At 39.5% G+C, this 12307-nt stretch overlaps 1 protein-coding gene across 2 annotated transcripts in view; it reads right to left on the bottom strand.

Moving 5' to 3' along the window:
- EPB41L4A (erythrocyte membrane protein band 4.1 like 4A) overlaps positions 1 to 12307 on the bottom strand; it is a 259311-nt gene that overhangs the window by 47550 nt on the left and 199454 nt on the right. For both annotated transcript variants that reach the window (XM_029216795.1, XM_029216794.1), the window contains exon 14: positions 1888 to 1978. In XM_029216795.1, the coding sequence (XP_029072628.1) occupies positions 1888 to 1978 (91 nt within the window). The remainder of the gene's footprint in view (positions 1 to 1887; positions 1979 to 12307) is intronic.

Here is a 12307-nt window from a genome sequence, read left to right as displayed (position 1 = left end):
ATAACTGAGTTGTTATTCAATTCCAACAAATTGTTTTAGAAACACATGGGAGACACAAGGAAAGGATTCATCAGAGCTCTTCTGTCACCAGGGGAGTAGGGGAGGTGTGTCACCTCTCACTTCCCCGGGAGACTCCACTTCAGAAAAAGATAGATCTACTTAACTCTTAATCCACTTTTAACCCTGGCTTTTTGAGGAATCCTCTATTTAATAGTCCTGGAATACAGTCATAGCAGAGTTCTTTGTAACAGTCAAGAAAGAGGAGAGAGAAAATAACAAGGTCATTTCAAAAAATGAAAATAAACTTGTACCCTAGCATACTATATTCATATAGCAATTAATACAACATAAGCTTAAAAAATTAGATATTTGACAAAGGCACGTAACAGAGCATTAGTAGATAGTAGGTATGTTTTACTTATATATGAGCAATATATTACTCTTATAAAGGTTAAAAAATATTTGGAAGATCAAATTTCTAAAGTAAAACCTCACTTTTGAAATGAGGAAAAGTAATAAATATGGTAGATTTAATACAACAGTAGAGAGTTTGAGTGTGTTTAATAAATCAGAAAGAAAAGAGAAAAGGGAGATTGAGAAATGCAGTAGGGAGATGAAAGGGAAATTGAGAGAGCAGCGAAAGAATAATGAAATCCTGGGGGGCAAATTAATTGCATTCACTGACTGAGCTATTTCTCATCTGAAACTTGAGTAGGAAAATTTGGCGGCCCTTCAGGTATCAGTCCTATCGGCAAGAATGCAGTTACAGAGGGGATTGAACTCCTGGGATCTGAATTTCATGCAAGATTACTGTTCTTATGTTGGACTTACCATAAGCATATCCTGTACATACAGATTAAGATGACTCACTAGCCACAGCCGTGAGGCTAAGGGAAGCACAGTAAACGAAAGTGTAGGCAAAAACAAAGAACTTGTCATTCCAAAAAGAAAACCTGTACAGGGAGCGTCCTATAACTAAACAAAACAAAATGATGGCAAAACCCTGGGGACACCCTGCAACTCTGAGAAATTTCATAACTTAGAATTGTTTTGCTGAGAAATCATAAACTATATCCCTCCTAGTAACAACAACCCAGTTGAATGAAAACACCAGTATTTACTAATGAAAGATGGAGTAGATGATCTAAGAAGTCTCTCAAGGTCATGTATTTCTGACTGCTTGGACTTCTCCGTGATGCATGTGGAGCAATCTCTATAGAGGAAGTGAGCTGATGAAAGCTACTTATTGTATGTGTAACATCCTGTTCCATGAACATAATTCGAGATAGGAAAAAGTGATGCTGAAACAGCGTCTTAACAGAGAACAAGGCTGATCTTTCAGGGAAACAATCCACATAATATATTAAGAGAAGGTCTTTCTGCTGGGGGAGGCTGCTGGGAAAATTGGTGCAGAGGACCATGACGACTCTTTATACATATGCAATCACTGCCTTCTGAAACCCTGTGCCTCTAAATGCTATAAACCCTCTTTCTAGGGCCACAGTTCAATGCATCGCTGTAATGAACGCAGTACATTGAACGTGAATATGATCTACTTTACTTCCCAGGTCCCTCTGAGTTAGTCCATTATATCATGCCATTTAAAAAATCCCATGGAATTTTCACTCTGCTCGGAGAAGGCAGACCACACACTATCTGTGACTTTATCACGCTATGACAGCAGGAGCATTTCCTTCAAATGAGAGGGACATATCCTGATGTTTTATATTTCACTGGCATTTTAAAGTGTTCTTTGGCCCACAGAATTTTTTTCATCAAAAGTACTAGTTAATTATCAGAGTGAAAAGATTCTTAACCTTGCCAACAGAAAAAAAAGCATTTCTGTGACAGCGTATAGTGGTGTGTCCTTTCAGTTAACCGACTGACCTTTTTATTGGTGAAGGTGCGATAATTTTAGTTGTTCCTTCATTTTCTCCATTTTCCATGTTTGCAGTTACCCGATTTATGCTGTCTGATCCTAGTAGCAAAGAGGGGAAAGAAAGAGATAGTGGAGAAGAAAAGAAAGGAGATAGTGGTCAGAAAAACACAAAGAAGCAAAAACATATTTTTAAATGTAACTTTAGGGACGTCATGGCACACTGTATTGATAAATTTTAATTCCAAATGCATAATGAATTGCCCGATAAATCTGAGTTACTATTTTCTGAAATGTACTAAGCCCTCAACATAACAATGTCCAAAGGGGTCTAGGTTATGGCACCACTTTAAAATGGTACCTTTTGAGACTTTAAGAGTTAAAAAAGTCCCCACATCAACTGTTAAAATAAGAATCTAAGATATTTAGTACTATTATATTGGAATGTAAGCCATTCCAATCGGTCCTTGATAACTATGTTGTGAAAAAGTTACTGTTTCTTGGCATGCCGTGACAACCCTCATTCTCAATCCAACCTACCCAAAATACTTTGAACCTGAAAATATTCCAACTCATAAGGCAAATGGCAAAACCAGAGTAATATAGACGTGAATTGTATCACTCTCATAAAAAAAAAGTTTTCAAATGTGTTTTTTAATGTAAATATCCCTTAAGGTCTAAAACTGACTTTTTAAAAGCTTTTATTCCGCAGATTTGCATACACACTAGATGAACCAGCAGAGGGAGCCCCCAGCAGACACAATGTTGGAAATCATGATCCAAATAAAGTGCAGCAGATGGGCCCAACCAGGAAGTCTGGATCCCATTCTTGGGAGGGAGGCAGATAAGCTGCAGGGGTGAGATGTGCAGCACTGATGAGTTGTCTTCTTTTCTCCAGCGGCGTGGCCCTCACTCTGGGAGGTACAGGGGAAACCAGGGAGGGGATGTCCGAAGGCCTTGTTCAATTAACCATGTGGCAGGCAGGTGTGTCTTCCTCAGAAAGGCATCTTGTATGTCCATGGATCAGGTCCTTCAATCCAAAGAGTAATCACCCCTAACGGTTTTCAAGTCGTGAGGTGAGTCTGTAATACTAATAAGAGCTAATATTTACTGAGCACTTAACCACGTGTTGGGTGCTGCCCCAAGTACTTTCGGGTCTTTTTAATTATATAATCCTCAAAATAATCCTCTAAGGTAGATACTAATATTATCCCCATTTTTAAAGATAAGAAAAACAGGACTTTGCCAAGGTCCCAGAGCTCATGAGTGGGGGGGGGAGGGGAGCAGCTTTAAAACCCAGCAGTCCGGCTCCTGAGTCTTAGCTCTAAGCCACCACAATACACAGCCTTCCATGACCACCTGCACCTCATCCTCAAAAATCAGTCTAAATTAAGGGTCCACTGGGAGAAACAGACTCTTTAGAAGTGAAAGGAATGTCCAATGAGGGGACTTCCCTGGTGGTCTTGTGGGTAGGACTCCGTGCTCCCAATGCAGGGGGCCCGGGTTCGATCCCTGGTCGAGGAACTAGATCCCGCATGCATGCCACAACTAAGAGTTCGCATGCTGCAACTAAGACATGGCGCAGCCAAAATAAATAAATTAATTAAAAAATATTAAAAAAAAAAAAAAGAATGTCCAATGAGAAGAATATTTAATAGCCAACTAAGAGAAGAATTCTCTCTCAAGGGCAACCAACGCTGAAAGACAACAAGAGAAACAAGTGAGCACCCCAAAGTTGGCCATTCCCTCCAGAACACTTGGAGGCAGGTTTGGCTACTCATCAGGAATGATAAACATTAAGGCATACACCTTGAACACAGAAAGAAAACAGTGGTTTCAAATAAGAGCTCCCAAAACTATTATTACAAGGAATTTGACATGGATTCAACATCTGCATTTTGTTCCTGTTCCGGAACCCTGAAATGAAAAGGTGAACCTGAAGATATGTGGCATTAAAGGTACGCTCATGTGGGAGCAACATTCAGAATCCAGGCATTAGAAAACAATAACATTGAGATCTACGGGAAATTTCACCAGGTATAATAAGTGGAACACAACCAACTCCTGTGAACAACCCCATGTGCTATCAGACATCAGAGTGGCCAGTCACTGTCTATTTTGCCATAACCCTTAATAAAAATCACCTAGGCAGATTCCCAAAATTTCAGGTGCAGATTTCAGATGGAGCTGCTTCTCAAAACTGGAATTCCATGTGGTATGGCCCTGGGACAGTGGCAGGAGGGATTAATTCATTTGTGCCCCAGACAGAATTACCCCAACATCATATGTTTGTTTTGAATACATGTTTTTAAAATGTGGTATTGTTTTCAGCAGGTATTACTAATTTATACTGCAAGGGACCTTCATGTACCCAAGGCTATTTCCCAGGCTGAGCAGTCTTTTCTTTTTGTTTCTTGGCTTGTTTATTTTTTGTTGGAGTGTAGTTGATTTACAATATTGTGTTACTTTCTGCTGTACAGCAAAGTGAATCAGTTATACATATACACATATCTACTCTTTCATTACAGAGCACTGAGTAGAGTTCCCTGTGCTATACAGTAGGTCCTTATTAGTTATCTATTTTATATAGAGTAATGTGTATATGTCAATCCCAATCTCCCAGTTTACCCGTCCCTCCCTCTCCCGCCTGGTAACCATAATATTGTTGAGCAGTCTTAGTCTAACAACCTTGGGGAAAGTGAGGCTGCCTGATCACTTTCACCTGGTTTCCTTCCGAAGCTTCCAAAAACTTAATAAACAGGTAGATCAAAAACTGAGCATTATCTTAAAATAGAAAAATTTCAACTATGTATGCATGCGTTTTTTCTTAAAGAAACCAACATTGGGTTATTCACAATATCTAAATCATAATTCTTGACATCAAACACTAAATCTATGGTTTTCCCAAAGAATTTCAGGGAAAAAAATCACACACAAGCTCTCTCTCAGACACTCAACAAACACCATAGCCAGGCTTCTTCAAAATAAACTGTTTGACTGACAAGACTATTTTACTAACATAAGATGGTATATGTTAGTCATATAACTCTCATATACACATCATAACTAGACAGGGTAATACAATTTCATTTATGGCTCTTTTATATTCAAAACAGTGTACTACTAACCAAAAACTCTGTTTATATGTATCTTCCTCCTCTATAGCTATGTGAACTGGACAAGCCTATGGTGTAAAAGCCTTACTAGGAAAACAGACTATAAGGAGAAAAGCTACTTACAAGCCTTAACTCAGTGGGAGCACTTCTGAAGTATCCATTCATATAACATTCATATTTAACTATAAATTACTCTATTCTATTCATGAACGTAGGGTTCTTAAAAAGCCCTAATTAGGCAATGCTTATTAGCTTTATATTACTAAATGTGCACTTAAAAGCAATAACTACTTTTTAAATTTTATTTTATTTTATTTTCGGCTGTGTTGGGTCTTCGTTGCTGCACACGGGCTTGTCTCTAGTTGCGGCGAGCGGAGGCCACCCTTCTTTGTGGTGCGCGGGCTTCTCATTATGGTGGCTTCCCTACTGTTGCAGAGCACGGGCTCGAGGCACACAGGCTTCAGTAGCTGCGGCGCGTGGGCTCAGTAGCTGTGGCTCGTGGGCTCTAGAGCGCAGGCTCAGTAGTTGTGGCACATGGGCTTAGCTGCTCTGCAGCATGTGGGATCTTCCCAGACCAGGGGTCGAACCCGTGTCGCCTGCATTGGCAGATGGATTCTTAACCACTGCTCCACCAGGGAAGTCCCAATAACTACATTTTTAAAACACTGTATTTTAACCATTGTCCTAATTATGTTAAATGAGATTTTTTTTATAATGCTACCATTTAAGAAGAAAGCTAAGCAATTAAGTAAAGTTAGGTTATATATTGCTTACTGAAATCCACAAAGGTGAGAGAGATGGTTATGCATCATCTAGGTTTATTGACTCCATTTTGCTGACGTGCACTAACTGCCTTCCTTTTCCAAATGTTTCCTCCCCTCGTCATCCCACCTTCCAGAACCATCCCTCCTACATTAGCTCAGATTCTTGGACTAGAGAGAAGAGGTGATCTGACAAACCAACCACACTAAAGGGCTCATGTCTTCATGTATTAATTAGTCACAGAATAGTTCCTTTCTTTTTTGGCTCCATTGGGTCGTCGTTGTTGCACAGGCTTTCTCTAGTTGCGGTGAGCAGGGGCTACACTTCGCTGCAGTGCGCAGGCTTCTCATTGTGGTGGCTTCTGTTGTTGCAGAGCACAGGCTCAAGGCGCGTGGGCTTCAGTGATTACAGCGCACGGGCTCAGTAGTTTTGGCACGCGGGCCCTAGAGTGCATGCGCTTCAGTAGTTGTGGCGCGTGGGCTCTAGAGCACAGGCTCAGTAGTTGTGGTGCACAGGCTTAGCTGCTCCGCAGCATGTGGGTTCTTCCCGGACCAGCGATCGGACCCGCGTCTCCCGCATTAGCAGGCGGATTCTTAACCACTTCGCCACCAGGGAAGTCCCATAGTTCCATTTTAAAGAGAAAAAGGAAGAGCCAAATATTAACTAAAATAATCAACTGATAACAAAGGAATTTCAGGCGTTGCTCCAGGAGAAATTTTGAGGCTGAAGAAATCGTTTTTCACCACTCCTTTTTCATTGTAAATTATAATGGACCACCAGAAAAGAATATAACATACACATATGAACAGTTTAACAAATTTATTATAAAGTGAACAGCTATTTAACTACTACCCACGTCAAGATATAAAACATTAAGGGATATTTTCCTACACTACACAATCACTCCATTTGGTGTAACTCTTCCTTTCAGAAAAGGCCAAACAGTTGTTTTCCATCTAAAATATCTAGAAACACAAATTATTATGTACATATTTCATAAAATATTAATACACATAATGAAATTATTAAAATTTAAAATTATTAGTAAAAGTGAATAGGCCCTCAAAATCTTAATAAAATGAAGGACATATCATTGTGCTCCCATGATTGCCAGCACAGTGTCTTATACATGAGTACTCAGTGAAGGTCTGTTATTATAGAGGATGTATTTCTGTTTCTACTAATTTTTCCACTAGAAGGGAAAATTCAGGATAATGATATTATGTTTAAAATGTGTCAAAACCAAAACCAAAAAAAAAAAATATCTGGATGTGGCCGTATGGGAAATTCAGGATGAGAGATGACATGCACCACATCCTACAAGCCTGGGCTACTTCTTAGAGCTTTAAAAGCAGCCTTCCACCATAGCATGCAATTCTTTTCTACTCTTTTAAATGAAAGTCACAGATTACCTACAACAAAGGTCAGTTATTGACATGTGGTTACTAAGGCTCCTAGGTTAATCTGTATTTTATTTTACATAAAATATCAACACTAGCAAGACCAGTTAGAATTAGAAGCATCCAGTTCACTTTCCATATTGTTCACACTAAAAAGACAAAGGACTTGGGACTTCCCTGGCAGTCCAGTGGTTAAGACTCTGTGCTTTCACTGCAGGGGGCAAGGGAACATCCCTGGTGGGGGAACTAAGATCTTGCATGCTGCACGGCACGGCCCGGGCAGGGGAAGAGACAAAGGGCTTTATTCATGAGACTGGTCACATGTGGAAGAATAAGTTTATCAGGAGACTGCTATAGTTTATTAAGGAGCCAAATCTAGCTCATGACCTGTGATCATTTTTGCCTCTGGACTGTTAGACACTACAGCTTAATACGGGTGCACACAATTCCCTACCAGTTAGGCAGCAGCGCAGTGCCAGTGTCCATAGCTCCATGGTCTTGTCTGTTAATTTTTTAACACCCTATACGCAAATGATTCCAGCCTGTGTGCACCGGACCACGACCAGGCTATTGTGTGGTTTGGCTCTGTTCACGATTGAGCGCCCTCATCGTAAGTGACCCTCGCCTTTGGATCAAGAAGAGTGGCTGTCTGAAACAGAATCAACTTTCCCAGGATCTGTTTAGCTACTTGGTCTGGGGGCAATTCTTAAAAGTCAACCGGTGATGTCAAGATTTCAAGATGTGGTGCTGAATCCATATGGATGTTCAATTACAAAAACACTTTGCATTTAAACAGTATTATGAGTTTCACAAAGTTCATAGCTCAGTTTTACACCTGTCAACCTTAGTTAAATGATTGATGTTATTTAAATTGCCATTGCTTTGAATTTACAGAGTAGGCATGGAGGATGAACGTGTGACATTAAAAGAAAAAAGAGAGAATGCTTTCTTCTGTTAAATGGGGAGAAGAACAAATAGCCAATAACTTAAGCTGCATTGTAATATATACATGATTTCATTTTTAAAACTCTCAAATATGATACATTTGTAAACTTTTAGGTTAAATTTATCTCACTTATTTTCATTTTCTTTTCTGATCTATGTTTTTAAAACACTGTATCTGATGCTTGAGACGAATAATCAGGACAGATTTTAACTATTCCCAGCACAACAGATTATTGGGCTTCAGTAAAGACAATCTGATTTCATATTATCTGACTCAGAATGACTTATCAGAAGAAATGTGATGTTCATGAATTAAGAATGAGCTAATAACTGGAAATACATTTTAGCTCCCGTTTTCACACTGATAGTACAAAATCACTTTGCCTTGGTTTCACCAACTTTAGACTGGGTTACTATGAAAAAAATGGCAGACGGTAGAGCAACTTAGCAAAAATAAAACATTTTTTTCTAACACCATGAATTACAGTCAAACAGTAAAATGACCAAGGAAACCTCACATATATTCATTTTTTCCCCCTATCATCATGAAAGGTTTTATATTTGGCAGAACTGACACTTGTGAAATTATGTAAAACACAATTAAATTTCAAAATACACGATTTGGAAAATAAAAGTGTTTCAGTGTCCAGTGGCTAATTTTTTTAAGTTCAAATGCCTGACATCAGCCCATTCATCCCAAAGAGGCAGCCTGCTTCTCTGTTTCTGTAGTCAAAAACCCCAAGGGTGATATTTAAACAGTTACTTCTTTACCATAAACATACAGACTTTTAAGACACTGATTTTGCTACATGTCAACTGCAAGATCAAACAAGGCATTCTACTAGAAAGCTGTAGGGTAGATTATAAAGAGTGGGTGCAGATGAGAAAGATGCTAGGAAAATATGTCTATGCATGAAAGATCCCTTCCCTGGTTGGTCTGCTTCCAATTTCTTCTTCCCTGACGCAGCACTCTCCTGGATCCCTCTGCTTTCCTCATGACCAAAACGGTCAACTTGGGAGCATGAGATGAAAGTACTTCATCCTCTGCCCGAGCTACAGAGGCACGCACACTGAGAGATGGTCGCAAACACACTTCCTTGCAGGTCAGAAGGCCAGGTTGAAAACCAAGAAAGGGTCTTCTCAGCATCTGTTTACTCCCTCAGGCCCTCAGAGTAGAACGAAAGGGCTGTACCAACTGAAGAACTTCAGGCCCTCAGAGTAGAACAAAAGGGCTGTACCAACTGAAGAACTTGGGATCTACACCTGCGTATGCTTGAGGGGCGGCCAGATGCACTAACAGCAGAGGGGAGCCCGTCTTTCCTTTCAGCCCTCCTAGGCCCAATGCCAACACCTCTCTGTGAATGGTTGCCTGGAAGCAGGAAGTGTGGCAAATCTCTTAGATATCAAGTTTTTTCTTCCTGTGATAGGAGGACACAGTTTGAGGGAAGAAAACGGAATAAACGCTCACATCCTATCCCAGTACTCTCTTGTACTCCCCCCAGCCTACCACCCCCAACCCCCATCAGTGACACAATTTAGAGCAACATACCACAAACATTCTCCAGCCATCTTTTCTCAAGCCCCCCATTTATGCTCACTTGGTCTAGGACAGGTGGACAGTTCCACACCTGACCTAAAGTCGGTTCTGTTCCAGAGGAGTGCGCTAGGCCACTGCTCTAGAGGTTTTATTTGATGTAATTACAGTAGTATATAAAGTATATACAAATACAAAATACATATAATTGTGTGTAAACATCACTTTAAAAAGGCTTATTTGACTCAGGCAAAATTGAGAAAATTTTTGGTTTTTTCTGCTTCCATATTTGAGTTCATATCTAGGAGGCCTTAACTCGGGGTTCTTTAAGCTTTTTACACAAGTACTCACTAAAAGAATTTGAAAAATGATGTACCTCAGTGCATGTCTGTAAGATGTTATCTAACATTTTGCATCAAAAGTTTAAATAGTACCAAAGGATGCCATTTGCAGCATACAGTAAATATTGACATTTTAAAATGTAACTGTTTCCAATCTCTATGTTCATAGAGAACAGTCTGGTGGTTGCCAAGGGGGAAGGAGCTGGGGGAGGGATGGAGTGGGAGGTTGGTTAGCAGGTATAAGCTTTATATATAAGAGAGATAAACAGCAAGGTCCTACTGTACAGCACAGAGAACTACATATAATATCCTATAAAAAACCATAATGGAAAAGAATATAAAAAATAATATATATTTATATATATATGTATAACTGAATCACCTTGCTGTATAGCAGAAATTAACACACTGTAAATCAACTATAGTTCAATAAAAATATTAAAACTGAAAAAAAATGGGCTTCCCTGGTGGCGCAGTGGTTGAGAGTCCGCCTGCCGATGCAGGGGACGCGGGTTCGTGCCCCGGTCCGGGAGGATCCCACATGCCGCGGAGCGGCTGGGCCCATAAGCCATGGCCGCTGAGCCTGCGCTTCCGGAGCCTGTGCTCCGCATGGGAGAGGCCACAACAGTGAGATGCCCGTGTACCACAGAAAAAAAGAAAAAAAAAAAAAACTGAAAAAAATCAATTAATTAAATGTAACTGTTTCATGACTTTCTTGAATATAACCAGTGTAATAAAATACCATAGAAATTTGATACCCAGTCATTCATTTTAAAAATAGATGAAATGAGTTTAGCATTTGGAAATTTCATAGAATTTTTCTCTTGTAGTTGCAATTCAATTCCATCTCCTCTGCAAAAATGTATCCCAAAGTAATATGTTTTATACTTGAAAGTTTTTATTCATCACTCTATCTTACTTCTGTGACAAAAAAAAATAGAAATAAGGTAAAAGTTTTATTTCCCATGACCATAAAGCTCTACATGGTAAAAATTTTTTCTGAACCAAGTTATCATTACAATTATTAATAGCATATTATTAGCATACCATATGAATGCTGATAAATAATTATTAAATATAAAAAGTAAGTTTTTATTGAAAAGTAATTCTTAATGAGATAAACAGGGTAGTTTTGTTTTCCCAATGATTACATGGATCTACCCATTCAAGAATATTCTGTGCTAAAATGAAACAGTTTAGCAACAATTCTGCCTTATTTTTATTTGGATAGATTTTCAATGCTGAGAAACCCTGTTCGCATTAAGTAGAGATTTATATTATTCTGTTAAGTATTCTGTTATAAAGATATCACCAGTGTCCCAAAGAACTTCTAAGAGTTACATGTAGACCTATAACTCTACAAGTAGTGATATATTACCTAAAATTATTTTGAATTTTCTATCAGGTGGCAAATCAGTTGGGTCCTCCACCAATTTTGGTGAAAGTCAAAATGAGAAAATGACATGCAAGGATGTGTCACTTGACAATTAAGATCATTTTACTTTCCCAACACCAACCCAGGAGGTTTAACATTTAAAGGCAAAGCGGTGTAACAGATTCGGAATGGGAAAAATGTCTGCCTTTCTTTTAGAAAATGGGAAAACGTCCATTGGGAAGGGGCAAGCCTACTATCACAGGCAGACTGCTCTGAGGAAAGAGAATCTGGAAATTGATTCTATCAAAACTGCCTGGGCCCACATAACCCTTTGGAAGCCCTCTTGTATCTCCTCCCCACCAGGGGCTGCACACTCAGTTCGAAATCTTCTTTCCTAATCCACCCGTCCTTCAAAATCCACTTCCTTCACAACAGCATCATGGATTACACATTTAGCCATAAGCAAACTATCCTCCTGGACACTTACAACTTTCCTTGCTCCAATCCACGACACCTGACACGTGTGCCCGTATTTCAGTTTCTACCTCTTCAGTCTGACAGTGGTTAAGCATACAAGTCATACAAACCCAAATATGTTTCTCAGCTCTGCCAATTTACCCACTGTGTGATCTTGGACAAGTTATTAAACCTCTTTGGGTCTCAGTTTTCTCATCTGTAGAATGGAGATGTCACCAACTCCTTACATAGTGGATATGAGGATTACATTAGGTAATTTCTAGAAAGCGTTTAGACAATGCTTGGCATTTAGCAAGTGCTAAATAACTGCTGTAGTCTTTCTATATGATGAAGTTCCTCTAGATCAGGGGCCCAAGTTTTATTCATTTCCCATGCTCCATGGAATAGGGTCTGCACTGGGTGTTTTTTCCAGCACCATCAAGTAATTCTTCAATTCTCAGCAGACACTGACTGGGTATCCTGCAATTCAGCTCTATCCTGA

Source organism: Monodon monoceros, unplaced genomic scaffold (assembly GCF_005190385.1).
Source record: "Monodon monoceros isolate NGI ecotype Baffin Bay Population unplaced genomic scaffold, NGI_Narwhal_1 Super_Scaffold_12, whole genome shotgun sequence".
Classification (NCBI taxonomy): Eukaryota; Metazoa; Chordata; class Mammalia; order Artiodactyla; family Monodontidae; genus Monodon; species Monodon monoceros.
This window is presented reverse-complemented; position numbering and strand designations above follow the sequence as displayed.